The sequence below is a fragment of the Gadus macrocephalus genome, chromosome 9 (assembly GCF_031168955.1).
Source record: "Gadus macrocephalus chromosome 9, ASM3116895v1".
Taxonomy (NCBI): Eukaryota; Metazoa; Chordata; class Actinopteri; order Gadiformes; family Gadidae; genus Gadus; species Gadus macrocephalus.
Genome location: NC_082390.1, coordinates 13,960,904 through 13,988,847, shown reverse-complemented (window position 1 = coordinate 13,988,847; position 27,944 = coordinate 13,960,904). Strand labels below are relative to the sequence as shown.

Here is a 27,944-nt window from a genome sequence, read left to right as displayed (position 1 = left end):
CTAATGGCCTCAGTCATAGTTATCCTTTTTATTAATATATATCATTTATATACTGTATATTATTTATATATATATCTATAATAGAAATCTAGGCCATTTATATCTATAAATAGATATAGATATATTTATATATATTTTTTATACCTTTAAGCATCCTTTTGCATGATGCCCGATCATGCTCAAGGATAAATAATATGAAGTTGACATAAAAGAGAAAAGATCTTCGAGAGTATTATGTCTCTTCACAGCGAGTGAGTAGAGTGTGATCCTTTCTGACTCTTCACACTGAGTGAGTACAGCGGGATCCTGAGTGTGTATGAGGTGAGGCAGCAGAGTGACATCTCTTGTCGTTTGTGTGCAGGTGGAGACGGAGACAACTGATTCTGAGTTTAGGCTCAACAACGCCACCCAAAGGCTACAGGTGTTAGAGCGAGATGTCACACTCCTCCGCGACCAGGTCCAGAACACCAGCCTGAGTGTGGAGCAGACCCAGAAAGATGCCCACAGCATAAACCAGGTCGCAGAGAAAGTCAAAAAGGTCAGTTGAGTGTATATTCTGTGTCTTGGATTTTGTGTGGTCACCGCAAGGCGGTAAAGCAAAGGTATCTAATGTAGGTTTTTTGGTTAGAGTTGAATTCACACCACCACTTGACTTCATAGTTGTGGGTCTATGTATGAACACTGTGTGTTTAAGATTATTATTTGCACAATCCACACAACTAAAAAATCACTTTGTCTGTGCGTGTGTATTGATATGTAGACCCTTGACGGTGAGCTGAAGGATAAATACACCATGGTGGACGGGCTGATCTCTGAGAAGGGAGAGGGTGTCGCTGAGGCCAAGAAGAGGGCGGAGCTTCTGCAGCAGGAAGCCAAAGATCTCCTCCTACAGGCTAGCGACAAGCTACAGCTTCTAAAAGGTACGATAGCAAGCTATGTTGATATGCATTATGATGCTATATTGCATTGACTATTTGAAAATAGGTACAAATGATGTATACCCGTATGTCCATATGCAATGCTGATAATATAACTGTTAATTCTGTGGGTGCAGACCTGGAGAAGTCGTACGAGGACAACCAAAGAACTTTGGAGGAGAAGGCCAACCAAATGGTGGAACTTGAGAAAGCAGTCAAAGAACTTCTGGATGACATCAGCCAAAAAGTCACAATTTACAGCACCTGTCTTTTCTAGGAGCCTGGAGGAGAGAAATAGCTTCTCACATGACACATTGACAATCACTATTCTGGCCTTGCATTTTACCTGCCATCTGCATGTTAAACACCATGCTGTGCTGATCTTTTGATCACCTCTGGAAAGCACTACTGCTTTGCTGTATTGCAGACAGTGGAGCAAATAATCATGGACATTTCCCTTTCTACACAACTACTTTAGGAAAACACAGGTTCATCCATTTTTGTCGTTGGTTCATGAAGCAAATCTAATTTACAATAGAACCAGTACATGCTTGTTTGCTCCTTAATTGTAACATGTCAATTGAAACCACATCCCGATTGTTGTCCACAGTATAGATAACCTTTAACCACGAGTTCAGCCCACCCAGTTCAGCTGTTCAGGATCAGAACACATGTCTGATGACACAAAAGGGGAGCCCCGATGACTCCCATTAGTCTGAATGAGTCAGTCTCATTTTGCTTGTTTAAAGCAGTAAGTTAGCCTTGATATGACCTGTCTTGCTCCATCACATACCTCATAGATGCAACCTATGACATGAAGTATCGCTATAAATGTTGACATTTTAAATAACTTGAAAATTGCGATAGAACAAACGTTGGCTATAAAAGAACTGCAGGTTTGTGGGTGTTCATGTTTGTGTTCAAATTATGGGTTTTTATCATGCAGTGTGACAGAACTTTCTTACAAACAAGCTTAAAGCAAACAAAAATAATGAGCACAGGGAGGGTATTATTTATCAGTTAGATGTCTGTGAGATGGAATAAGATAGTTAATCTTTGTTTAAGTCAAGATAATGTGATAAGCTCTCTTACACCAGAGAGAAACCAGCAATCACCAGTCCAATTCCAGAGCATGTTTTTAATATCTAAATAGGTTGATTTAAAAACAAAACCAAAGTATTTCACATTGATCACAGTGTTTTTTACAGTGCAGCACATTCAAATGCACAACACAGAACAAAATTCCAATTTTGTCAAAGGCTGTATCCATGCAGTTGAGGAATATGTAGAACAATATTAGCCAATATGAGCTCATTGACATATTTAATGAATAACAATCAAATAAATCATTGTTTTCAAGTAAACCAAGAAAAAAGAATGATGAATGTTACACTTGTCGAAGAACGTTATTTTGACTATTTGTTAAAGCTTGGTAAAAAAAGCCACAAGCCATAAATGTTTATTAAAAATACCATGAGACTGCAGTATTCTGAACTTGTTTTATTGTATTTTTGAGAATACTCTATGACCAAGTAACCTGTGACAATTTTCTACACCCAATCAATTTTTGTAATAAAAAATCCATTGAAATCTTGATTATTTTTTTTGCTTGTATAATGCATAAAATACACACAAAAAAAACACAAATAAGTGTCGAGGAGAATCATCTCAGTGAATGAAATCCAGGTAAAGTGGGTAAATTCGACACACGTATTTGCTCGATATAACCAGTAGATGTCAGCGGATACATAAAACAGTTTGAACTAAATTAACTAATCTTATCAGCACGCATACCATCAACTAACCCCGATGTTTACCTTCGAATCAGTTATAATGTTTTCCTCTACATTGTACTTAACACAACTGAACATAGCTCACTCATGTTAACGATCTGACTTTGCATTGCGTTTTTTGAGAACTGCACCGGATGTTGTTATTGCAGTTCTGCCACTAGCTTGACACACCACTCTGGACACACCGTCGCTTACCAAAGCAACATCCGGTTTGAAGTTTGACATATCTGCTTAAATTAAAGTTTCTGGGGTTCTCTGTCGTAGATGCCACCGCATGCCCAGTGAAGCAACCCCTTTTAAATCCTATCCGTCAATAGTATAACATTAAGGAACAACATGGTTTCGACGGTGCTGAACACCGAAGTGGAGCAGGTAACCTTAAGAGTGGTCTGTAGCAGCTAGGTCAGAAAGGTTCTTACTCGGGGCTCAGCCGAAACTGACTGAGGTAATACACCTCTTTCGTCCGCAGAGAGACTCTGCTCATTCCGTGGTGGTCGCCGTAGCGTTTCATGCTGTGTTCGAGGCAGAAGCCCCAGGAGGAGACGGCCCGAACACATCACCTTACGCCATGGGAGCTGCGTTCCCTTTTATCCAGGTGAACCTCCCTGGGCCCTTATTTTGACTTTATAATGTGGACCATGGAAGAGTTGAATGTATATTTAATGGCAAAATGGTACTGTATAGTGTTACAGCAAATATCTTTGTTTTAACGATTAGTTCGATTTATTTAATCGTTTTAATGTTTTTTCTGAAACTTTATATTTCGCAACTACTGTTACTACTCTTACTTTAAATGTATGTTTCAACATTTTCTCAGGCTATTCAACGAGTAAATGAAAGGCTCCTGGAGAAAAATCCGTCCGAGACACTGCTGTTTGACATCATTATGATATCATCAGAAGACACAGAGGAGCATCAAACATGCAGCCTGCTCAGTTTAAAACATTACGGTGAACCATAGCACAGATTCTGAAATAATAATTTCAATGAGCTCTTCCAGCAGCAACTGGAATAAAAAAAACAATTGAATAACAATTTGAATATATTTAAAGTGTCATTGAAATAAACCCACTTCTTTCAGCCTCATTCAAGAACCCTGCCCTCTATCTACTAGAGTTATGGATAATGTCAGTCCAAATCCAATGCTGGTGAATTGTGTCTGCTCTTCCAGCGGAAATGTTGTCTAACAGTATCTGCTCATTACTTCTGATCAGCGCTGGAAATCAGCAGACTATGTTTCTGCGCTGCACAGGATCTGGTAGAAGGTCTGCGATCCAACAATGTCAAGCTTTTCCTCTCGACGGATTCCAGTGACGTTTGGAAGGCCTCACAAGGAGGTTTGGTTCACCAACGTAGTCATACACGACAATTTCTGGGATTATTTGATAAATTACAATTATTTGTTCTAAATTAAGCTATTGATAATAAGGTATTTTATGCATGTCTCATAAGTAACATGTCTCCTAAATAAACAAATGTCAACAAACTCCATGAGTGAGTACATGGATGCATAGACGGATGAATACATGAACCGTGCTGTGGTGTTGTGTGCAGGCATCGCAGGGGCTCAGGTCGTCCAGCAGACGGCGCTACACTCCACCGAGCAGCTCCGAGTTGGTTTCTATGGCAATGCAGATGGCTTTCCGGATGACTGCACAGCCAGCCCCTCGGACGTCCCAGATTCTCAGGTATGACGGCTGGCGCAAGAGCATGGTACACCATATTTGTGGATGGGGAGGCTAGATCGTTTTTACCGTCTTTATAAGGCGCCAAGGCCAGGGCATGCGTGTTTCTATTTTCTTTGATAGAGGATTTAAGGACCTTATATTGTACTTTATGTTCTGTGTAAATGGTGATATGACCCATTCTTGAAAATGTTCCAGTGATAAATTATTCCTTAAGCGCGCAGAGCACAAATATCTGGCTTTTAGCATGTAAACCTGCTAATGGGCCCAGATAGCAATCCCACATCTTTTTCAGAAAATGCCCCTTTTAAATGTGCTCCTTTTAATGTTGTGCCATTAATGTAGTCATAGGCAGGTGCTGAGGCCATCATCTTAAGTAGGGATGCAGCCAAATGAAAATTCTTGGCCGAAACGGAAACTGAATATACTGAAACAGTTGGCCGAAAGCCGAATGTGGCTTTTGCTGTTTTTCATTCATTTTGCTTTAATTTTTCACCATTGCATAAATCAAACAATTAAATGTCCTTTATAAACTTTTTTGTCTTGCTTTTCAATAAAAAAAATCAATTACAAATTTGATAAAATTTTGAAATATTAATTTAATGCTGAACGTTTTCTAACATTCCAGCAGACTTTATAGCAAGAATTTAAGAACAATGTAACTTTAAATAAATGAGTAAAACAAAATTCTTTTTTTTTTTAATCAAAAATAAAAATGTCCTGTGTATTTTTTCGGCCTTTTTACTCCTTCGGCCGTTAAAATTATGTTTTGGGCCATTTTCGGCCGAATATTTTCGGTGGCCGAATATTCGGTGCATCCCTAATCTTAAGCGCACAGCCGTGAAGTTCCCCCTCTCTGCTCTCTCTCTCCCAGGAGCCCCTCAGGGAGTTCAGTACTCTGGTGGGCAGGATGAGGCAGAGGTTCGGGGTGGAAGACAGCCCTCTGACCACCAGCCTGGTCACCGGGCGCGGCACGAGGAACACGTGTCTTCAGGCCCTGAAGACGCTGCGCTCCTGGGGCCTGGCTGTGGATGAGGCCTACTGCTTGGCGGGGGCCCCGAAGGACCCCATCCTCTCCCTGGTCAAACCTCACATCCTCGTCACGGTCGGTCCACATTCTACCCATGCTCCCTGACCACAGAATCCACACGCTGGCATTCTATCTGCTACATGACTGGTAGCCAAAATAATGTTACATTTTGCTGTAAAATGTCACATAGATGGCAACTTTATAAAAATAGATAATGATTAACTCCAAGGTCAAATTACAAGCTGGATTACTTCAACTGCACTTGCCATACGATCCACTTAAAATGTGTCTTATCAAGATATCCCATTTTCAGCCAATTCTATAAAGATCACAATTTAGAGAAACCAAAGTAGTGACCCTCATGCTCAAATGTGGTGGATGTTGTGTGAGGATGATTCCAATAATAATTTTGGAGTTGATTTTGTGCATTTCACAAACCAGCCTGAGTATTGCTCTTAAGCAGTTCTTTGTTTTTGATAATAAATAAATAAACATAATGCAGGGTTGCTCTAGGCCAAGAAGTGTTAAGTAATATTTATGCACTATAAATGTATAGATCGCAGTTTAAAAGGCTACTGGTGTTGGGAACCTCTTCGTGCTTCTCTTGTGTGATGGCTAAATCTATTAGCCAGTCGTATTTATTTTTGATCCAAAGTGTATCCATCTGTCTGGTCTACTTCCTGAAAGAGATAGTACAGTTTTTCTTATAAAAGGAGATGTTTTTGTGTGTCTTTAATCCTTTAAGGGAAATTTAGTCCCCTTCAATTTCAGGTAAGACTATATTGTGATAATTAGTTGTATTAAAAATATAAAGCGGAAGGGCTTGGAACACCTCTGGGCATGAGGGCGCTGTGCCGTGTAGCTGTACGCTTCACTTCATTCACCAGAGCTGGAAGACTGGCACAAGACTTGGGTGAAAACATTGGCACAAGAGTCCTTTATATACAGCCTATTTGTTAGTTTTGTTAGTTCTGGCTTCATAAAAAATTTGCATGTATTGCTTTTTTATACCTTCAATTTACTCATGTCCCACTCAAAGACAATAAACAACCTATAAAGAATAATACGCATTCATGAGTTCATGAGAAAACAAATATCCACAGTGGAGATCAGTGGCGGTGTGTTTTATATATATAAAGTGCAATAACGATTGGAATGTTGAAACAGCAATCTTTAGCCTTGTGGGTGTGGCCACGATCACGTGTAATGATTCCACTGTTGCCTTGGAAGCATATCTGTTATGATTCCACTGTTGCTATGGAAATGTGCAGTATTGCCGAGTATGACAGTTTCCCCATCAATCAGATGTTATTTCATTTCACTGTCTAATAAAATACCCTCTATTGTAAATGGTCATGGTAAGATCATAACAACAGCAGTGCTTGGTAACTTCTCCTAATTAAGCACATACTGTGTATAATCTATGGATTTATGGACAGGGAAATAGTGTTGGTTACCGATCGCCACGTAACACATACAATCCATTTTAGTGACGCCATGCGATGAGAGGATTAGTATTTGGCATGGGAGATGGCTAGACAAAGTCCATTTCTGTCATATCATTTATAACTTATCTAACTAATCATGCACCACATCTTTCAAACCAACATTGTTTATTACTTGCTGTATCTCCTTGTCCTTTTATAGTTTGCATTTAGTGAGGGGAAAATATTAAACAGACAAAGTCAATATGCATTTGTCCGTCATGTATACATGCATTGACGCTTTAGCCTTCCATAGGCTCCTGGAGCGGTCTGGTCCTTTTGGGTCCCTATTCATTCTATAGTGGCCACTGGCCAGTGTCTTGGAGAATCCCCTAAAGACTTGGAAATGGAAAAGAAAATCTAAAAAAGATTATAAATATATTTGTTACATTTTGTCATATGGCAGTGTTTCACAACAGATTTTAAATATTTACATATTTACATAAAATAGACACAATTTAATTGTAATTATAAAGGACATTATGATTACTGATACATAAAAAAAAATATATATGTCATATATATCATTCTGTGGCACTAGAGTTGCATAACATTTACAACAAAATCACAGAGACAGCGCTCAACAAAGACAAAAGTGCTTCTGACTGGTGGCAGGGGATAGCCCATTCCAATGTCATGGGATTGTCCCCGCTGGATGATTTTAGTGCGTGAATCATCTTAAATTATCTTAAAGTTATTAAATTCTTTCTGAATCAACCTTCTCTCACAGATCTGACGTCACAATTTCATTATTTTCTGAATCTGACCCTGAATCTGAAGCCTTGACTTCCAAGCCGCTGTCCAGGTTCACATCACCAAACATCACTTTCCGTCCGGGCGTTGAGTCCTCTTCGTTTCCGCTTGAGGTCGATGCCTCGTCGTCTTCCTCGGCATCCTGCTCCGTGTTGTCTGGGATGATGTGCACGTCCTCCTTGGCGTCCGGCACGATGTCCTGCTTGAACCAGACGGACTTGTAGCCCTCCTCCGTGCGCCTCTCCTTGGTCAGAATGGGCTTCACCTCCTTCTCGCCGTCCACTCCGTCCATCTCCGACGTGCTCCCCTCTTCTTCAGGCAACATGGCCAGGAGGGTTGCTGCAGACTTCATAACGATTTCCTCTGTGGCGGCTGTGTTTCTGGTCATGGTGGACGCCGTCTCTGCACTCAGCTTGCGCCTGAGCTCCGCGGGACTGGCCTGCCCCGTACTGTCCGAGTCTTCGTCCTTCTTGAACGCTTCATTGGTGTACTGGACGCCGTCGTTAGGACCCCCTGGACCTCGACCGAGCTGCAGGGGCCAACATCAAATAGTTAAGAGTGAAAAGTAAAAGACTGGAAACTGTTAACAATACAATGTGTTCAGGATCTGAGGTTTTTATACTGGACAGGAATCTGTGGACACAATAACTCACAGAACTTCGGAAAACACTGGCTTCGGAAAGTTTCCCCCAGGCTGCTTTTCCGTGTTGGACACGATAAACCAAGTATCCAATGATTCCCAGAGATATGAATAGTAAAACGGCCAGGGTGGCTCCGAGGGCCGCCATGTCTGATGCACCGTATCTGCCAGCTCCACCTGCAGCTTAAAGAGCAACAAAAACACCTCCTAATGATCAACAGTTTGGTTACACTTTACAATAAGGTCACATTAATTTACCATTAACTAACATAAGTTAATGCAGTCATTAGCTTTATAGAGCAGATCAATAGAGGTTTGGGTAAGCGGCCATAATATAACGTATAAATTAAGACCTTGGTTCACATGAACACCATTAGTAAACATGAACACCGTTAATTGATTAGTAACAATTAGTTTGCTGTTAATTAACTGTAGTTTGTTTTCTTCTAAGGAAACCTTGTCGATTGGAATTAGAACAATCAGAGTTGGAGAAAGCGATTTCAATTAGCTGGCTGACTGCAAAGAGCAGCTTGGCTTTTTCTCTTCATCACTCTTGAATTTGATTAGTGCACGATGCGAATTTCCTCCCTGTCAGACGTGCTACCTGGGTGAGAAGGTGTTGAGCTGGCAGTTGAATCACTGCCTTGAGTTGTCATGCTGCCGTCAGTAGTAATACTGTCAAGAGTAGACCCAGGGGGACTAGAAGTAGGAATGGATGTCGTACTGGAATCGGTTTGAGGTTCAGAGCTAGTGGTTGGAGCCAACGTTGTGGTTGGCTGCCCTGCAGGAGAGCAAAGTGTTTGTACCTCAATACTCTGTCATTATTTCATGCCTGTATTTATTTCTTGTATTCCTGAGACCAGTATATCCTCAAATAAACAGTGTTACCAATAGCAATTGATATATTGGCAGGCGTGGTTTATCGGCGGTTTACGGCGGGGCGCTAAATCCTAATTGATAGCCGATGTGATGTGCCGTTATTGACGGCCATGCAATTTGTTGTTTTTCTGTAACAATGCGCTTGAATTATTGGCCAAAAAGACAGGAGACATTGGACCAACATGGGACGCATGACAGACTGCTTACTAAGCTACTATCTACTACTATCAGAGGAAAGGTTTTCCATGTCTTTGTTTCAATTTGGTCCACTTGTGCCCTATAGAGGGCACTTCTTAGGCTGTCATCATTTGGTATTGTTGTCTGAAATGTTAGTGTATGAATCTAGTTCCTGTAGGGCTTGTACATCGGGAGGCCACATTCCAATGACCGACTCCATTGAGTAAGTAGAGAAGCAAAGGCATGTTGGTAGTATTGGTGTTTTGGTCATTGTTTAGTAATAATTAATTGTGAAATTATTTGTCGTTATGGGGCGACGTTGCGTATGAAACAGCTATAGCGTTTCTCAATTTAGGATTGTACATTACTTAGATAAATTTGTTTTATATAGCGCTTTTCAAAACTTAAAAGACGCTTTCAATAGGTGCGTTTCCATCCCCCTAATTTAATGCGAACTTTGAAGTATCGAATCAGTACGGTGATGGAAACACCAAAATCCTCTAATTCGCAAAAAAGTTTATCCGCTCCCTTGAGGTGGTTTTTGAGAAATGCGAAACAGAGTAAATTCGCAAAATGGGAGATGGAAACACATTTTGCGATTCAGCTGTGACGTAGCGAACTTTGAACACACAGGACTGACAGTCTTTCCGATTTCCGCATAACGACCGGCCATAGCAACCCTGCCGACATCAACGTGTAACGTCATCACCCTATTCCGCTCCAACCACTTGATGGAAACGCACCTAATTCGAATTACTTTTTTGCGAACTTTCTAAAGATTCGCATCACCTCATGGAAACGCAGCTATTGAGTGCACGAGCACACAGGGGTGAACGGGGAAGGGGTGGCTAAGAGAAGGTAGTAAAGACCAAATGGGTCCCTATATAGTCAGTGCACATCTAATACCCATAATACACCTTCAAATAAGTGTTCAACTGATGCACACTTATTACGAGCCTATATTCAACGATGCACAGTGGTTATCGTTATCCAATAGAAAGGGCACATACTGGTTCTTTATGCAAAATAGCTGTCGAGGGACATTTAACTTGTCTTTTACCACTACACACAATGCGATGATAGATTTCGGGCACATTTAAGTGTCAGAATCTTTACTAATTCTCTGCCTTACTTGTTCCCTTAATATACATAGTGTTCACCATATAGGTAATGAGGGAACAAGTGAGCCAATTCAAACATATCCCATGTTTTACCAAACATGGCATCCGATATCTTTGGAAAGCGAGTCCACTATCTCCTTCCATGAATTGGCCAACATTTGAGCAACTCTGTGTGTCTTTGCATAGGGCTCATAAACCTCACACAGAACTGTTCACACAAACTCTCCTAAAATGCGTCCCTATTTGAAAGATAACTACAACTCAAGGGTAGGAAGTAAAAATGCCATGCGTGACATCATTTGAAATCCTCCAATCACATCACATCCACCCAATGTTAAGTTTGTTAACTCTGCCCTACTGTGACCGCATCTTCGGTCCACGCCTGTTTGTGCAGTTCACCAACGTTGCCTATGAATCCGGCTTCAGGGGGCCCGAGCACCTGCCCTTTGCCCATAGAGGTCCAGAATCCCCTCTTCTACCTGGTTATTTTTGTTCCATCTGCTCCTTTCTAAGAGTAGCGCAACCTGCCCTGCTTAAGGTCTCCATAGGTCTGGTGAAAGCATTGTGGCATATTTTAGATTATTTGTAACTTCATCAAATCAGAATAATTTGGACTCCAAGACCCCTTTCAGCATGCAGCATTAGAATAAGCATTCATCATTCCACTAGGAAACTGGTGGCTGAATCGTAATAAATCCTAAATTGTCCTACCTGAGGTCACTTCTACCTGCACTTCGGCTGTTATTACATCTCCAACTGCAGTGTCCCTTGCTTCGACCTAGGAATGTACAAGCCAGTTAGTATAATATCTCAAACACGGTACAGTCGGTCCATTCGACTGAGATAAATCATAAATTCATGGTCTGGATTAGCTTACCTGTAGGGAAACGGCACCCAATGGAGAGTCCTTCATCAAGAACAAGTTATGCCCTATTATTGAGAAATTGCTGGTTCCAATGATTGCATACACAATGTCAGGATTCTCCCCCTGCATTAGAAGACATAGACTGTAAGTCAGGCCTATGGATCTAGTTGTTAGTCAAATAAATAATGTTCTGAAAGCCAAAGATAATTCCAAATCATCATCAAACAAGAACAAATGTTAAGATTGAGCTCTGCCCTATTTTACCCCAAGGAAGTCTTCATCTGTAGCCTGGATTATCAGGGGCGTATTGTCAGTTGATTTAAAAACCATGGAGCCCAGGCCAGAGACAACGCCACTGTATGGAGCCCCCTCAAATACTGGCTCATGCAGACTCTTGGGGACAACCTGGATTGTGACTGTTGTTGTGGCAAATTGGAAGCTATTGACGGTTTGTGCAGCCTGGAAATGGAGAAAACATTAGGGTTGGTTGGTTGTTCATATGGCTGACGGTACAACATTTAAGTACTTAACTAAATGTCTACAGTGAGCCTGGGCTATAAAATAATCAAAGTTGCTCATTTGCTCTATTTACCCAACTACATAGCCCCATATGTGCACACTATGTACCATGTATGAACACACTACCGGCCTCAGTGAGCAGTTTGAACCATATGACCACACTACCGGCCTCAGTCAGCAGTTTGAACCATGTGTGAACACACTACAGGCCTCAGTGAGGGCCTAGCCCGGCAACGCCGGACAAATTGCAAACTTCATGTCTTGAACCGCTATTTCCAAGGGGCGACACCAAGGGGCGCAGATAGAACTTGGCATGCAAAAAAACAACAACTTCTTTGTGTTGTAACACACACAAATACAGATAGACTCGAATATAATTGTAGGCGTTGTTTTACCATGACACTGAGGACGATTGGGCCGGGGACATCCGCAGCTTTCGTCATTGTAATGTTTCCACTGTTCGCATTGATTTGAAACAGATTTCCTGTGTTTCCTGAAAAATATGAAAAGGAAAGGATCTGTCCAAACAGCTTCCAATGTTCAATACACAAGTGTAAGAAGGAACTCAATTCAATAACTTTTGTATAATATTGATCACTTTTCTGAAATATCTAAAGCCTGATGAGTTTAACACCGTGTTCAAGGCCAGTCTGAACGTGGGGGGGGGCCGGCTGCATATATTGATTACAAACAATATATGCAGCAGTTTAAGCTTACTTTGGAAACGAAAACACTGGCTAGATAATTAAGTCTGTAAATTATGAATTCCACACATTGCTGTTATCAGAGTGAAATATGAACGATACAAACACGTATTGGATAATTGTATTATAATTGCAATTTTATTCAATCTTTTAATATACTTTTATAATAATTTCATTCCGATGAAGACGGCAGTGTGGCCATGTTTACAGTTATTACTGATGTCAATTCAGTAACAACTTCGATCAACAAGTCAGATCTCTGCAATGAGGGTTTCTGACCTGCAATTACGAGTTCAGTTAATTTATATCAAATCAAGGCTTGTTTCTCCAGGGTTGTCTTAAGTAGGTTAAATCTTGTTTAACAGGCATTTGAATGTTTCACTTTCTTTTGCTTCGTTTTAGTTTTGACTAATCAAGTTGAGGGGGTGGGATAGGCATAAGCAAACAGCTAGGAAAACTCCAGCGGTACGCTGGGAAACCATGCCAGCAAAGCTGGAAACTTTACTTGTATCAGCAGGTGGGAAGACGAGCTAAAACGTCATGGTCGGACATCACTAACTTTCTTAGACAAAGTGGCTGTTGAAGTTTCAAATCACCACCGTATAGAATGGCAGCTGTATAAGTGTATGAAAGAGTGGTGCAGAATCGTATTTCTTCATGATCTGAATGCCACTGATGGGCTTATTAATAACATGAAGCCTATTGTCCAGGCACCTTACCATTTAAAATTGAGTATACCATTGCTGTGTTAATTCCATTATCACCATCCACAGCATAAAGTGGTCCTGGCTCCAAAGTTAAGGCATCCGCCTGCATTAAAAAAAAAACGCACAAATCAATCTAAATATTTCTTGTAGGCTAAGCTACAACAAATAAATAACTGCTGATCCAACAAACAACCATTATTTTACATCAATATTTCATATTCTTCCCTAGAGATAATCAAACCTAATAATCCGCAGCAGTATTTAACTCTTATTCAAGTGTTTAGAAATTGTCGGAAGCAAGACTTGTTTAAATTCATGGTTAATTTCCAAGGCAAATTAATGTGTATTAAGTAAGCTTCTAGCTACAACGCTATCATGTAATCTCCTTTGAGTTGTGGATACCTGTTGCTCTGTAAGGCTCACACTTCCTGTGTAGCCATAGGTCTGGCAGATTTTACTCGGTCCAACGCTGATGACATCACATGGCTGGAACCAGGGGGGTCTGTTGTCATCATCAGTGATTGTGACCATGATGGTGGTGCTGGCGGTGAAAGACGGTACACCTTCAGGTGGGGGCTCTGTTGTGTCCTTAAAAGAGTAACAAGATACGAGAAAACGATGAGGAAGTTGGTCTCGTTGTTGGACTCGTCTCCCTGGAGGGGCTGGGGGCAGTAGCTCTAGGCAGAGGGCCACCTCTGCTCTGTTGGACTGCACCCCCCACACACCCTGAGGGACATGAACAGGTTATAGTTACACTGGGACTAACCGTTTCTCCTGGCATCGCAGTGCGGAAGTGGACGAGTGTCAAATTTTGTAACAGCATCGCAATGGCTGAGACATGGAGATATTGGGACATGAATGGATAGCTGATTTGCCTTTTTATAGCTTTTTTGTTACACGTTAAAAGAAAAATATAATGTATGATAAATAAATGTTCCTTTCTAATGGCTGAACTCCTCTATAGGTCATCGGATGCTTTATCCTCTGTTTTATTACTTTGTATGGCCTTGTGTATTGTCTACTTCTTGCTTCAGTCTTAAATGTGCCCTCTGGTTATAATCTATCCATGTTACATTATATGGTTGATGGGCCTGTTTATCCTGCACTAATCCAACCCTTTTTGACACTGTACATTTGATTGTTTGTGAGTTCTTACCTGAGCGTAAAGTGTTAGTTTCACACTTTTAATCACATCATAGTCCAGAAGGTTTTTCACTACAATTCTTCCGTTGTTAAGAGATTCCAATCCAAATCCTACGTCCTGCGTGAGTGAAAGAAAAAAGGAAGAACTATCATCATGTGTAAATGTAACAAATTATGTTGATTATTAAGATTATTAAATTAGGTTATTATAAAAGAAGCTCCTACTGGTTCTACGATCAGTCTGTAGTAAAGTGCTGTTGAGTCCTTGTCAGTGGCGTCGTAAGTCCCAACAACGTCGTTCACAGGGGTAAACTTTAAGAACAAGAAGTTCCCGTTAGGAAATTTGATACAGGCAGATGTAGACACATACATCTCCATGAATACATTAGAGAGACAGAAATAATACTAGAAACAAAGAAGCCGAATTGAATAACTTCAAGTGCAACATCTTTCTTATTAATTTAAATAAATCATGTGCTTATACGGAAACTGATTTCGTAATGTTATACGACTGAGGTGCTTCTCTGATATGAATCTTTGAAAGATGGTTGACTCACCTCTTTGACGTTGAGGTCGTATGAGTTCTGTGAAAACGTAGGGCCCTCATCGTTCACATTCTTTATAATGACTACCACACGGATTTCGATGTTGAACTAAAACAGAGGAAGACGTCAATACCCAACCGACCACTCACACATCCATGACACACGTATAAAACGGGAATTCTTATGCTATTCGTAATCTGCATATTTCTAGAAAGCATAGAAATTGTATTTTGCTTTATAATCTATTTTCAAAATGACAAAGGACAAGGTTTTACAATATTTCAAATGAGGAAGTGTTCAAAGAATATCTTTATCGATAGGTATATTTATATGAAGATATATAGGTAACCATATCTATATATCTAGAGAGAGAGAGTACTGTGAATCTTTGTTTGATTGTAGGTGTGATGTTGTTCATCTTACCGCTGGATTAGCTGTATCCGTGCATTTGATTTTCATTATGTAATTATCACCTGCCTACCAAAAAATGTAAAAACATATTACTCTAATCAGAATTAACTTTTAATAAACAATATAAATTGAGGTTGTCTTCTCTACCAAAACAAATGCATGCAAAAACATATGACTACAATCAGAATTCATATTTAATAAACATCAATAGACATTTAACACTTTCTACATTGAATATAGCCATTAATAACAAAGATCTGTTTCAGACTCACAGCAAACCAACTTTTTCAAGCATATAATGTTAAGGTTTAAAAGTGTATTACTTCCCATTCCAATCTGCCCATGCACTTATTTTCACTGTGGCCGTTACTTTTGTTTGAATTTATTTGAAATGACAATATACTAAAGAATAATATGACACATCCATCACTTCATATACTGTACATGTGTCAAGTAAAAACTGCAGCGTGTCTTCACACATTACATTTATTTAGAGAGAAAATTAATCCCTGGGTTGATTTGGCACAGGAGGGGGAGGGCTTTTATCAACACACAACAAATCAATGCCAACCCGTTTCATGGTTTCAGTTCAAATGTGTGATTGTTTTAATGATATTTATTACATTTGTACCTCAAAGTCCAATGCCCTGGTCACTATCATTCGGTTTTCCTCGAGGCGGAATGGGTTGTCAAGTGGAGGATCAATGAATGCGAGAGCGACTCCTGGGTTGAGCTTCTGGATGGTGGTAACAACATCTCCAACGGCGTTGTTTTCTGTTACAGTCCCATCCGGAGCAGAGCATACTGTGGAGAACAACGCACCTAGGATTTAGAGTAGACCCTACAAGTAGCTATGTTTTATGGTTGACAATATTTAAATGGGCTGTAAGGCTATTGATTCTTGGAATTATTTTATTTTGTTATATTAACAAGGCCAGCTTTATCCATGAAAGTTAAACCACATTGATGTTAAAAAAAGGAATACTTACGTTGTTGGGCTTGGCCCCACATCGGAAACACCAGCATAAGAAACGGTATATTCCTCAAAGCAAGTTGCAGCCCCATGTTGTTCAACTGTGTGTCAGCTCCAGGGCTGTGCAAGGAGAGAGGGGGCGAGACAGCACTTATGTTGCCCAACGGAGATGGAGCTGCCTGGTCAACACCTCAGACCTTTGGTCCCAGGGTGGATCTACTACTTTATGGGAAGTCATTTACATGCCCCGGACTTTGACCTGCTCATAAACATATAACACAGTGGGCCTCCACATTATGGTGGTTGTAAAATAATCTTTATTAATACCACCAAATACACAATTCAACAATGTACACACCATTCCAACCAGGCAGCCAACCACCTCACAGTTAGAAAAAGATCTCTGAAAAACATCAGAAATGGAAGGAGGGAATTCTAGATCTTACAAATTGAGATTGCCACTTATGTCTCCAGTCAATTATTAAACTCGATGTTTAAGGTGGGTAGTATATGTTGAAAGGGTTACTATGGTACAGATTGAGCTGTCTAAAGTTTATAGGAGTAATAATAATAATAATAATGGATTGAATTTATATAAAGCTTTTCTAGACACTCAAAGACGCTTTACAGTGAAGGGGGGACCTCACTAACCACCACCAGTGTGTAGCACCCTCTTGGGTGATGCATGGCAGCCAATCTGCGCCAGAACACTCACCACACACCAGCTTGAGATGGAGAGTGAGGGAATTAATGAGTCAGCCAATTATACAGGAGGATGATCAGGGGGCCAGATTGAATGAGCCTGGTTGGGCCAGGACGCCGGGGAAACCCCTACTCTTTGCGATAAGTGCCCTGGGATCTTTTATGACCTCAGTGAGTCGGGACCTCGGTTTTACGTCTCCTCCGAAGGCCGGCGCCTTCCACAGCACAGTGTCCGCGTCACTGCACTGGGGCATCAGGATTGATGAGTGAAGAGGCCAGAGGGTAGAGTGCCACCTATAGGCCGCCACCACTTACAGCACCTGGTATTCCCAGGCGGTCTCCCATCCTCCGAGTAGTAGGCTATATGTCCAAGAGTTCAGGAAGGGCTCTGAAACAAAAGTACTTAGATGCTGTAGTGACAGCTTTGGGCATGGTTGCAGCTACCGCTAGACCGTAGGGAGAACCGATGGTCAGCAAACCAAAATGACTTGGCACATTACAATAGTTAATTATGTTTATTGTTATGCAGACCTGGCACAGGATGCACCTAAATGTGTTGAGTTTAGGCAGAAAAAGTCACTGCTAATGAATGTCATGCCCAGAGCTACCTCTCTAGCCGTGAGCATCAGCCAGAGACATCTCCGAATCTCTGTTCTTTCGCAACAGAAACCTTTACGACTGCCCACCATTGCAAACTCATACTATTTTATGTAAAAAGTTTCTAAGAGTGCATCGTTTTTTTCTTAAATATATATCTGAGAAGCACTTGTGTTCTGTCCCAGTGGACTGTGGACCCCAGGCAGCGTTGTTTCTAATCTTGATGGTCTTTGGGAACGGTCTTTGATGCTTTCTCACGTCTTCAGCCTCAGCTTAGGTCAGCAGCTGATGCCACATTGCTATTGGCTGGCGTACGGAGTGCATCATCAAGGTCCAATGAAGGTCCTCTGCTCTCCTTTGCTTCGCTACGGTCAGCTGACCCACCAGATGCTTGTGCCTCCTGTTGCCGCCCGTCTTGTACACGGATAGCGCAATGCTGCACTCTTGTGGCGGGAACTCCAGTAGGGAGAACATGAGGACCTGATTGAACACCGTCACCTGGCCCTGGTGGACAGCAGTAGTCCTCTGCTGGCGTAGCTTGGACTGGTCGCACCGCACACTGATCCGGGCATGCAGGGCTGTCAATCAAAGAGAGACAATACGAGAAGACTATTGGAAGAGCAATGTTTTCTTTACCTATTGTTTTGTGTGGATGTGCTGTGTTCCACTCACAGAAAGACACACACCATGTCAATCATTTTTGATGCCTTGGGTAGCGCTATACAAATTATTCTTATTATTGTTATGTTACCAGAATCTGAGTCCGTCTGCAGCGTTCTGATCTTGAGCACTCCGACCTCTAACCTCTGGGCAGCAGGAAGGAACCTCAAGGAGAGCAGAACCTGTCCTACTGGGTCCTTGGGACACAGAGGCACCAGCAGAGTCACCCCACTGTCTGGCTGGCACCTGACCGAGGACCGTTTTGATGTGAAGAGTATGTAGAAAGCATAAAGATGTGTGTGTCACCTTCTGTGGTGTCTGCAGAGGCTCTCGTAGTTCCAAAGGATAGGACATGTCCAGATGTCTCAAGGGAACCCTCACCTCTCCCAAGACCATGTGTCGAGAGAAGCCATCAAAGTCTTTAACCTGTCTCACAGACGAACATGAACATAAGGACACGTGCATGGAATGTTTAGTGATCATATGTCTTCAGCAGCCTTCTCTCCAAATACACACCTTTTCATGTTTAGATCTATATCTTGCACCAATACAATCTATCATACTGAATTTCAGGAATGTATATATTTAGCCTTGGAATTTCTTCTTGAGTCTATAATGGATTGAGCAAATTCTTCGACGATCAGTTTGTACTAGTGACAGAGTAACATCCGGTTATTCTACAAATCTTACCAATGTTGTCATTCTTTCAGATGATCAAATAAGACCATTTGATCATTAATACTAGATTCTGATTCATTTAGCACTTTAGTGTCTCCGTTTAGTTTTTCCATTTACTTTGACTTGTCCACTTTTTGGCAATCAATCGGCTGGAGTTGTCGCTCGAGCAAAAGCGGACCAAACCGTTTATAGAGAACAATTCCCTGGAGGAATCGACTCGTGGTGTGTGGGCGTTGAAGCTGCAGTCGATACTGACAAAGCGCCGGTTTAACTCAAAGCCAGCTGACTCCGGGCCGGCCGGGCGGGTGGCGCTGGGCTCCTACCTCCATGCGGAGCGTGGCGCGAGGGAGGTCGTGCTGCCGCAGCAGGGCACAGCTGAACTGCTCTCCGAACAGAGGGCTGCAGCTGTCCCTCACGATGCGCGTGTGCCACTCCTGCAGCGCAGAGCACAGAGCGGGCTGCTCCCCCTCCCCCTGAGAGGAGACCGGGACACACATGTTGGGGCAGGAGCCTCACATAGTCCACTCGCTGGAGGATAGTGATTAGGGTAGTGGGATATCAGGAGAAACTCCCTCAAAATCCTTCCTCGTTCATTTGCACAATACTTTGTATTTGAAGTACTATGTAGTTGTAGTAATATGTAGTGCTTTGCAGTTTTCATTAGGTTGTAGTTATAGTACTTTGTAGTGCTTCTCAGCTTTCAATACGTCAGTTTTCACTGCTTGTAATTGTTAACCTGCATCCTTCCAGTGCTTCATAAAAGTGAACACATTATCAATAATCATCTGCATCTTTGCTCCCGGGCCATAACAACTTCAAAGCTCTGACCTTCTCATTCATCAGTGAGCTCTTCTGCTCCTGGTTCTCCGGCTCCTCCCACATCAGCCTCAGCCTGACGAAGGGGTGTGGTCTGTGGGCCTGGCTCCGCCTCTGTAGCCCCTCCGCCTGCAGGATGGTGACCACCAGGCGGGACGGCAGCGGCTCGTAGAACAGGGAGAAGCGCAGTGACCCGCTGACCTGCTGGGACCAGAGGACTCTTAGGCCCAATCCCATTTCTACCCCTTACCCCTTCCCCTTACCCCTCCCCCTTGTTTTGAAGGGGTAAGGGGTAGAAATGGGATTGGGCCTTAAACTTACAGTGTAAGGCACTTTTATTCGCAGTAGCAATTTAAATTATGCAAATATGAAAGACATAATCTACATGCCTACAATTTTTAATCATTTCACTTTGAGAATAATGTGAAAAATCCAAGGTATTCAGGAAATAATCCCAATATCACAACAATCACCTTGTCCTCGCTGGGCTCTCCCAGCTCCCTGGTGGCGCCCCCTTTCAGGGTGGGGGTATGATTCAGAGTCCTCCTCCGGCCCGGCCCTCCATTCTCACACAACACAAGCACAAGCACGTTTGATCATTGATAACACAGCATTGTTGAATACCTGAGTCCGATTCGTCAATGACCTTCAAAGTGTGTGCATTATTTTCAAATAATGAGACTCCATTGCCTTTTGACGGTTTCCAAATCATTGCGCTCCAAATTCAGTCTACCTAATTCCTTACATATTTATTTATGTTGGCTTTTCTTGTATGTGTTAAGTTGTGCTAGCATGGGGCACTTCAGACATGATGCCAAGTCCATAGATGCCTCCCTTGACCTAGTTAGTGGCAATAAATAAAAAGCCACTTCAATAAACACAGCTGACGTACACACTCTCGCACTCTCTCACACACAGACACACACCTTACATACTGTAGGTCTTTGTGTAACTGAGCTCTGGAGGAACCTGAATATAACATACGTACACATGTTCAACATTTTGTAATGTTACATAATATGTGACAATAATCTCAAAGCCAAAAATAGAAAAGCTGACTGAGCACATTCAACTATTTCACTACTTTGCATTCTGGAGTGTCCCTGTCTTGTACAACCTATTATCTTATCAGATAAGCATATTCAAAACAGGCGCATGATGTATGGGTTTCTACATACTTAATCCCCACCCCCCCCAGACTGGCTGCATGTCCTGCTGTATGCAATGTGTTCACCCTAACCCCAACCCTGACCTCAACACAAACCCATACCGTTCTTACCAAAGCGCTCGGCCCCTGCAAGAAGCTGGCAACTGTGTGTGATTCCCAGTAGTCATCACCTGGAATACACAGACAGAATAAACAACAGAATCAGTCTGAACTCTGTTACAATAGAGGCTTACATGTAGTGTCTCATTGAGGTGTGTGTTTAGCTCCCTGCGATAGCCCCTCTATATGTGAATACCTACTTGTATCTTGCGTGGCGTTGTTCTGTGTGCAGCATCTGAAGATCTGCCACAGGAAGATGCCGAGGGCCAGCAGCAGTAGCAGCCCAGAGACGCCCAGGACGCAGTACTTGACCAGGTCTGGGAAGGGCATGTTCTGCAGACCCAGGTGTTTGACCCCCAGCATGTCGGTGTACTCTATGATCACTGCCATGCCGCCCCATACAGTCCAGATCCTAGGTAATGTACAGGCACCAAAACATGACCCACTGCCTTTGAATTGACTCGGTCGGACCGGCAGCCTGTAGGCTGACATGGGCTATCATGAGATGTCAGTTCAAACCTCCATGTCTTATGCAAAACAACCATATCTCCTGCCGATATGAGCCACAGAGACAGGATGTCATGCCTTCCGGGGATCTCTAGTCCTCAGATGACTTTAAGCGTAAATATTGTGTATATAGACACAGTTCATTAGTCAGACTATTATAATATAGTTGTGTCATTGCACAAAACAGTTATACATTGACATTGTGTTGATTTGATTGCCATATAGAATTTCACACACACACACACACACACACACACACACACACACACACACACACACACACACACAATATATTTAAGTAAAACAATGTGGAATGAAATGATAATGCTACAATACAATATGAGTACTTGAATTAACCATTCATTTATACAGTAATAAACAATATTAAATAGTATAAGCATAGGGTTAAGGTTAACCCTATTAAATAGTGTACAAATGAATTCCTTCCTTAACAGGAACATTAATACATTGGTTAACAGGAACACAATTAGTAAAAGTTTTCACCATTATTAAATTATTACTAGACACATACTGTATGTTTACTGTTAATTAACTGAAAGATAATGCTTGGTACTGCATTTTCTAATGTTTATTAGTGGTAAATGAATATACCCTTAATGTTAAGTGTTGCCAGTCAAGTTGTGTGTGTGTGTGTTGATTTGTACAGACAGTAACTGAATGTATACCTATGTTATCCTTACAAGTTGAGCTGGTCCAATCACTTACCCCACGGTAGTACACGCTTAAAACCTCAGACACTCCGTGTAGAAATTACGGCATCGCCATCGTACCGCCAGGAAAGTCCAGCAAAAAGAAAACCATTCTCTCCTTTGACTTTTCAAACATCTTCGTCAACACCATTCATCAAGGGATCTTGATATCCATTATATTTTCTTATTACCTGTTTAAAACCTTCAGGGATGAAAAAATGAAACCTTGTCTTGAAACACTCTCTGGTATCCTTGAATGCACACACACACACACGCACACACACAGACCAAAGCACTCAGAAAAGTACCTGACTCCTTTCCAACCTTTCTAGCCAAACCGGTCTGGTTGGATGTGGGAGGATGTTCCCATGGTATGCATCACTCATCATGCCTCAAACAGCTTGTGTGCTGGTTTACTTTGGTCAGATGTAAATGGCCCTTTTACATACACTAAATCATAACTCCTCCTGCCCCCGTGGTCTCGCCACTGGAAAGTTTTAGTCTATGTTCTTGACAAGAATAAAAGTCAAAATCAACAAGAGCAATCGAAAACCAACTATTCTTTGTATAACTATATGTCGATACATATATTTTTAGGATGGACTTCTTGGTTGCCTACTTTGAACAGACCACAGTATTCTGTTGTGCCTCTTGTCTTTCAGTTGTTCCAACCATTTGTGTCTGTGCAACGTGCTTGTCAAAGTGACGGGTGGTTTGTTTAACCATTATTTGCAGAGTATAATTGTACTCATCCAAAGTTACCCAAATCAGCCCCTTGAGCAGGCTGCTGCCTCCAGCAGGATCGCCGTGCCAACATGCTCAGCGGGAGACGGGCCATGGCTGTATTATCACCAAGGGCTTTATTAGCTGTGTGCAGGTCTACAAACTAAATGAAAAAATAGCCAAATGAATGTCACACTTCATGTGTCAGTGGTCAACTTGCCTAAGAAATCCAAAACCTCGGGACATAAATAATAATTATGAATCGACTTCCTTGTTCCTTAATTCCTTCACAAACACGCCCAAAATTTTTTTCACAATGACACTGAATGACACCTGGGCTTAGACCTTACAACATAAAGAATATGTGAGAAAAGGTTGGACATCAACCATCTTAAAAGTGTCTATTCCACTTCAAATTGATAATTTATGCAACAATACATGTAATTAAATGGTTCTAGGTCATTAACTTTCTCTTTATTGAAGAATAACAACTTGCCCAACAATTATTATTCCTTTCAAACTTCTAATAGCACCATCTAGTGTGCATCAGCCATTATGACATGACATTTTTGATCTATGCATCGGGCTGCCAGCATTGTATGTAACTAAAGGGAAACATTCACAGTAACAACAGGTGCATGTAGGCTTACATGAAAAATATCAAATGGATCAATTAGACGCTGGGCCTGTTTCACAGTAGGAAAAACACAGATGTGTATTGTATGTCTATCCGGTATAGACCCAACTATTCTATAAATATGCATGCTGTTGCTACGACAGACATAAAAGTTTTCCTATGGAAATATATATCACAAGAAGGGAAAATAAGTATATTGACCAATACATAAAATATGTTGTAATATATTGTTTGCATTTAAACTCAAAGTTATAATATTTTGTCTAATGTCCTCTCCTATGTATGGAACGTTGAGACAGGCCAAAGCTCCTCACTTGATAAAATTATGTTTAGATGGAAAGCAGGACCAAAATTTGAAATTAGTTGTTTTATAATAGCATATTACTGCATGGACAATACAGCACTAGCCTTAAATAGGAACATTCATAACGAAGACAATGTTGCCCCCTACTGTCGCTTCTACTGAATTGCATTAGGTGTGTGTCATTAAATCCTCTGTGTGTATGTGTAACATAAGTGCACGTAACCTTCAAGTAACGCTGGTCGAGGAGATTTAGCTGCATCATAATACGAAGTATCGATCTGACTGTGATCTGCACAGTGGAGTCCTTCTGTCCCTGGGTCCTGTCAGGATGCTCTATCATAGGATCTCCATAACCCTCAAGGCCTTCAGCGACGAGAGAGAGAGAGAGAGAGAGAGAGAGAGAGAGGACGATTCTAGACAAAATGACAGATACAACAGACAATAAACATTCAAAGTGCATAGTGCGTACTTTAGGATGTCTCTCTACCTGAATTCAACCTGCTAATCATCTGAATACTCAGGCGACTAAGACCAGTCCAGATGTGTTCATCAGGGTCCTCATTCAGGGACAAAGACCAGTCCAGATGTGTTCATCAGGGTCCTCATGCAGGGACAAAGACCAGTCCAGATGTGTTCACCAGAGTCCTCATGCAGGGACAAAGACCGGGTGGAGACATCCTTCGATCTGCACAAATTAATTTCTTATACTCTATGCATCAAAATAATTCTAAGTTCTACACATCATCATGAATAAATCTTATTTTCTTTTATTACCGTTCATCAATCCGTCTGTTTGGCAAACAATGTCCATGTGTTTCCATGACGACGGCATGATGAAATCCAGGGGTCATGTAGTCGTTTGAAAGCCCCTCCCCCAGAAAAATACTCATCATTTCAAATATTAGAACTAGTATTATGAATTATTAATTTGGTAAGATTCCTCTTGTCTGTTTTTTGGAGATTCATATTTTTTTTTTTACATAGCTCCACTATCAGAGACATTATATGTATTGCAAATCATGTGTGTATTTGGGCACACACATTTTCCTTTGACAGCCCGCCTGTGTGTGTGTGTGTGTGTGTGCGTGTGCGTGCACGGCAGTGTATTTGGAATGCAGAGGAATCTAGGTTGGAACATCCATTCAATAACTTATTTAATTCACATGAGCTATATTTAAAATAGTCATGAATAAAACACCAGGGTTTCTTTCATCAATGAATAAATCATGGCTGTTATTTCCTTCTGCTGTGGAGGTCTCTTTTCCTCCCGTTCCCTTTATCTGCGCCGGTTACTGTTCCCATATTTACGTTGCATCTCATCATGCAATGTGCCTTGGCACACATGGCACAACATCATGTTGTAATGTCGGAGGCAGTCTACCTTCAACTGTCTTTCTTTCTATTTAGATGGCTCCTAGCAGCAAATGGTGTTGATTTAACAATCAACATTACATTGAGTTTATTATCTCAATAGTCTTCTATATCTATGGAAAGGCAAGAGCCTGTCAGCTGACCCAACTCTGCAGGCTCCTCTGCATGAAGCTGGCCCATATGCATTATGCCCATGGCTGCTTGTTTGTTGTCATTGTTGGAAAATATGGAGGATTTCCAAAACGTTTTTTTCCCAGAGACATTTGTTCTAATGGCAGATGTGAAGGTGTTTGCATCGTTGAACAAACTTGTTTTGAGTGTGTAGTGGTATTGTATAACCAGTGTTGATAGATTCCTTTCCCATCCATTCTCCAAGGTACTACTGATCACCTCATCCTTCTACCTGCTACAGGCAGTTTGACAATACATTACAAGTTATTTGAAATTATTCTCATGAGCTATGGTTGTTCCTTTTGAATGCGCGTTGGTGTTTTTGCCGTGTGGAACCACCGCCAGTCCATCAACGACCAGTTTCAAATTTCAAGATCCAATGCACAATGTTGGCGCAGTCACCTCTAACGCGGCTCATCTTTCAGGGAGATGATGTGTACCAACAGGGGTGGAGAGGGGACCTGCCCTTGCACTTTACTCACTCACTCACACACACATCCCCGCACCCATCCACCCACGCAAGCACACACACACACACACACACACACACACACACACACACACACACACACACACACACACACACACACACACACACACACACACACACACACACACACACACACACACACACACACACACACACACACCGGAGTTCAGATAGAGTCGAGCAGGGTCTTATTTTCTGTGCCCTGTAGTTTCGAAGAATGGGAATCGTATATGAAGAATTCACATTTTAAAGTGAAAGGCCCTGCATGTCATATAAATATCATATTAGTATAAGGCCCTAGAACTATGCCGTACCTAGAAATTATTAGATTAAAGGTGCTGTAAGTAAGATTTAAGAGCTATTATTTGAGTACAATTTGTTAATGGCATAGCCATCCTTCAGCTGTTATTGAGTAAGATGGGTGGTGAGAAGATTGGTTTTGCGTTGACTTTGCTGCCTGTTTGAAACAATTTTGATTTGAGACAGCTTCTTGCTGACCTATCAAGACATCTCTTCCCTGATATTAAGTCAATCAGAGGTGCGTGAAAGGCTTAATGACAGAGCAATAGAGAGGGAGGGGATGTTTATGTTCAATTTAAAATGTCGCCCCTCTCTCTCTTTTTACATCTCTCACATCTTACCTTCAACACCGTTAAACGTGTTTGAAATCATGACTGATGATGTCCGCTGATTTCCTCTGCCCAAACAGCAGAACGGAGTCCTGCTGATTAATGGATGTGGTTCTGCCTCAGCGCTGCGGCGCTCACAGGGCCAGTACCCGTGTTGTGTATTATTCAGCGAGATTTAAAAGCATGCCAACCCCATTAGCACCGGTCGGTGAGCTCGCCAGTAGTTAGAAAAAAAGCTTTCTGTCCTCAGTATCCCAGATGGAATGTCAGATCCCAGAGGCTTGGAAGACTTTATGTTAAGGATGAAAGCATCTCCTGGTGATCGTAGCTGGTAGTGTGTACCTTCACCCCACTTCATTTGGTCAAGGATCTCGTATCGGCAATTTGTTGGGTGTTATTGGGTTTGACTATCGTCCAATCGAACGATTTAACTATATTTGGTATATTCAAACGCGTAGTTAATCATTAATATTATACTATCTCTCAATAGTAGAATCATGCTTGAGTAGAATTGAGATTAGTTTCAGTTAGATGGTTAAGCTTCGGAGACTTTCAGTTCTACTTTGTAAACATGCTAAGCTCTCCTTTGGATTCCTTCAACTCCAAACTATGAATGACATACTGGAAGGCACGTTCCTTCGCCAATGTATTTGTGATCAAATGAACTGTCCATGTTTCTCCTCATATTAAAGATGAAAGTGGGCAACATTAAGCAATCATGCCAGATGCCAGTTGAGCATTATAATTCAAACAATGGTTGAAGTAGGAAAGTCAGGAAAGAGTCTGATAAACCAATAGTATTAACTGTAAAGGGTAAAGTAAATGTGTTCTACATGTTCTGAGGGTGTGCAGGAGCCCTTCACAATTGGTATCTATGATACATTGAGTTGGTTACGGTACATCTACTTAACCTTTAGTTTAGGTTGTTGATCTGTGATACATTAAGTGGGAATGGTTATGGTACATCTACTTAACCTTTAGTTTAGGTTGATCTATGATACATCGATTTGGTTACTTAGCATCTCACCTTTAGTTTTTGTTGATCTATGATACATTTAGTGTTAATGGTTACGGTACATCTACTTTACCTTAGTTTAGGTTGTCTATGATACATTAAGTGTGAATGGTTGCGCCAATCTACACTACCTTTAGTTTAGGTTGATTTGATACATGGTACAAGTTGGTTACGGTACATCAATTTCACCTTTCGTATAGGTTGACATTTAAGCAAAGCTCTTTTTGGCTATTATTACAGCTGTTTACAGGGGTGGAGCATCATGTACACTGAGGTACTCCAGAAAGAAATCCACAATCCACCTTCAGTTATCCAATGATT

The 27,944-nt window shown here is 41.5% G+C and overlaps 4 protein-coding genes across 10 annotated transcripts in view; 2 read left to right on the top strand and 2 right to left on the bottom strand.

Annotated features, from left to right (window-relative positions):
* Positions 1–2,513, top strand: part of lamb1a (laminin, beta 1a) — a 28,119-nt gene extending 25,606 nt beyond the window's left edge. For both annotated transcript variants that reach the window (XM_060060931.1, XM_060060930.1), the window contains 3 exons: positions 362–538; positions 761–920; positions 1,055–2,513. In XM_060060931.1, coding sequence (XP_059916914.1) covers positions 362–538; positions 761–920; positions 1,055–1,194 — 477 coding nt within the window. In that variant the 3' untranslated portion in view covers positions 1,195–2,513. The remainder of the gene's footprint in view (positions 1–361; positions 539–760; positions 921–1,054) is intronic.
* Positions 2,514–2,873: 360 nt separating this feature from the next.
* Positions 2,874–6,489, top strand: LOC132464519 (cytosolic 5'-nucleotidase 1A). The gene is made up of 6 exons (XM_060060941.1): positions 2,874–3,082; positions 3,180–3,305; positions 3,528–3,660; positions 3,925–4,047; positions 4,265–4,398; positions 5,270–6,489. The coding sequence occupies exons 1-6, from the start codon at positions 3,047–3,049 to the stop codon at positions 5,528–5,530; spliced, it is 813 nt and encodes a 270-aa protein (XP_059916924.1). The 5' UTR covers positions 2,874–3,046; the 3' UTR covers positions 5,531–6,489.
* Positions 6,490–7,021: 532 nt separating this feature from the next.
* LOC132464516 (cadherin-related family member 5-like) lies at positions 7,022–16,563 on the bottom strand. Of its 3 annotated transcripts, XM_060060933.1 has the most exons (16): positions 16,363–16,563; positions 16,005–16,177; positions 15,386–15,439; positions 14,975–15,070; positions 14,643–14,729; positions 14,431–14,535; positions 13,677–13,862; positions 13,287–13,377; positions 12,259–12,356; positions 11,609–11,803; positions 11,357–11,467; positions 11,191–11,257; positions 8,907–9,083; positions 8,316–8,485; positions 7,677–8,191; positions 7,022–7,248 (listed from the first exon to the last, which is right to left on the bottom strand). In XM_060060933.1, the coding sequence occupies exons 1-16, from the start codon at positions 16,436–16,438 to the stop codon at positions 7,242–7,244; spliced, it is 2,208 nt and encodes a 735-aa protein (XP_059916916.1). In that variant the 5' UTR covers positions 16,439–16,563; the 3' UTR covers positions 7,022–7,241. The 3 variants fall into 3 exon arrangements, with proteins under 3 accessions (XP_059916916.1, XP_059916915.1, XP_059916917.1); XM_060060932.1 differs by having other exon boundaries at positions 7,022–8,191; positions 16,363–16,562; XM_060060934.1 differs by lacking the exon at positions 8,907–9,083 and having other exon boundaries at positions 7,022–8,191; positions 16,363–16,562.
* Positions 16,564–16,640: 77 nt separating this feature from the next.
* Positions 16,641–22,629, bottom strand: syt19 (synaptotagmin XIX). Of its 4 annotated transcripts, none has more exons than XM_060060939.1 (9): positions 22,300–22,628; positions 21,267–21,399; positions 21,079–21,137; positions 20,273–20,365; positions 19,812–20,003; positions 19,307–19,456; positions 18,612–18,731; positions 18,397–18,502; positions 16,641–18,223 (listed from the first exon to the last, which is right to left on the bottom strand). In XM_060060939.1, exons 2-9 carry the CDS (start codon positions 21,394–21,396, stop codon positions 17,919–17,921), a joined length of 1,155 nt encoding a protein of 384 aa, XP_059916922.1. In that variant the 5' UTR covers positions 21,397–21,399; positions 22,300–22,628; the 3' UTR covers positions 16,641–17,918. The 4 variants fall into 4 exon arrangements, with proteins under 4 accessions (XP_059916922.1, XP_059916920.1, XP_059916918.1 ...); XM_060060937.1 differs by having other exon boundaries at positions 21,267–21,478; positions 22,300–22,626; XM_060060935.1 differs by having other exon boundaries at positions 21,267–22,629.
* Between the last annotated feature and the right edge of the window lie 5,315 nt (positions 22,630–27,944).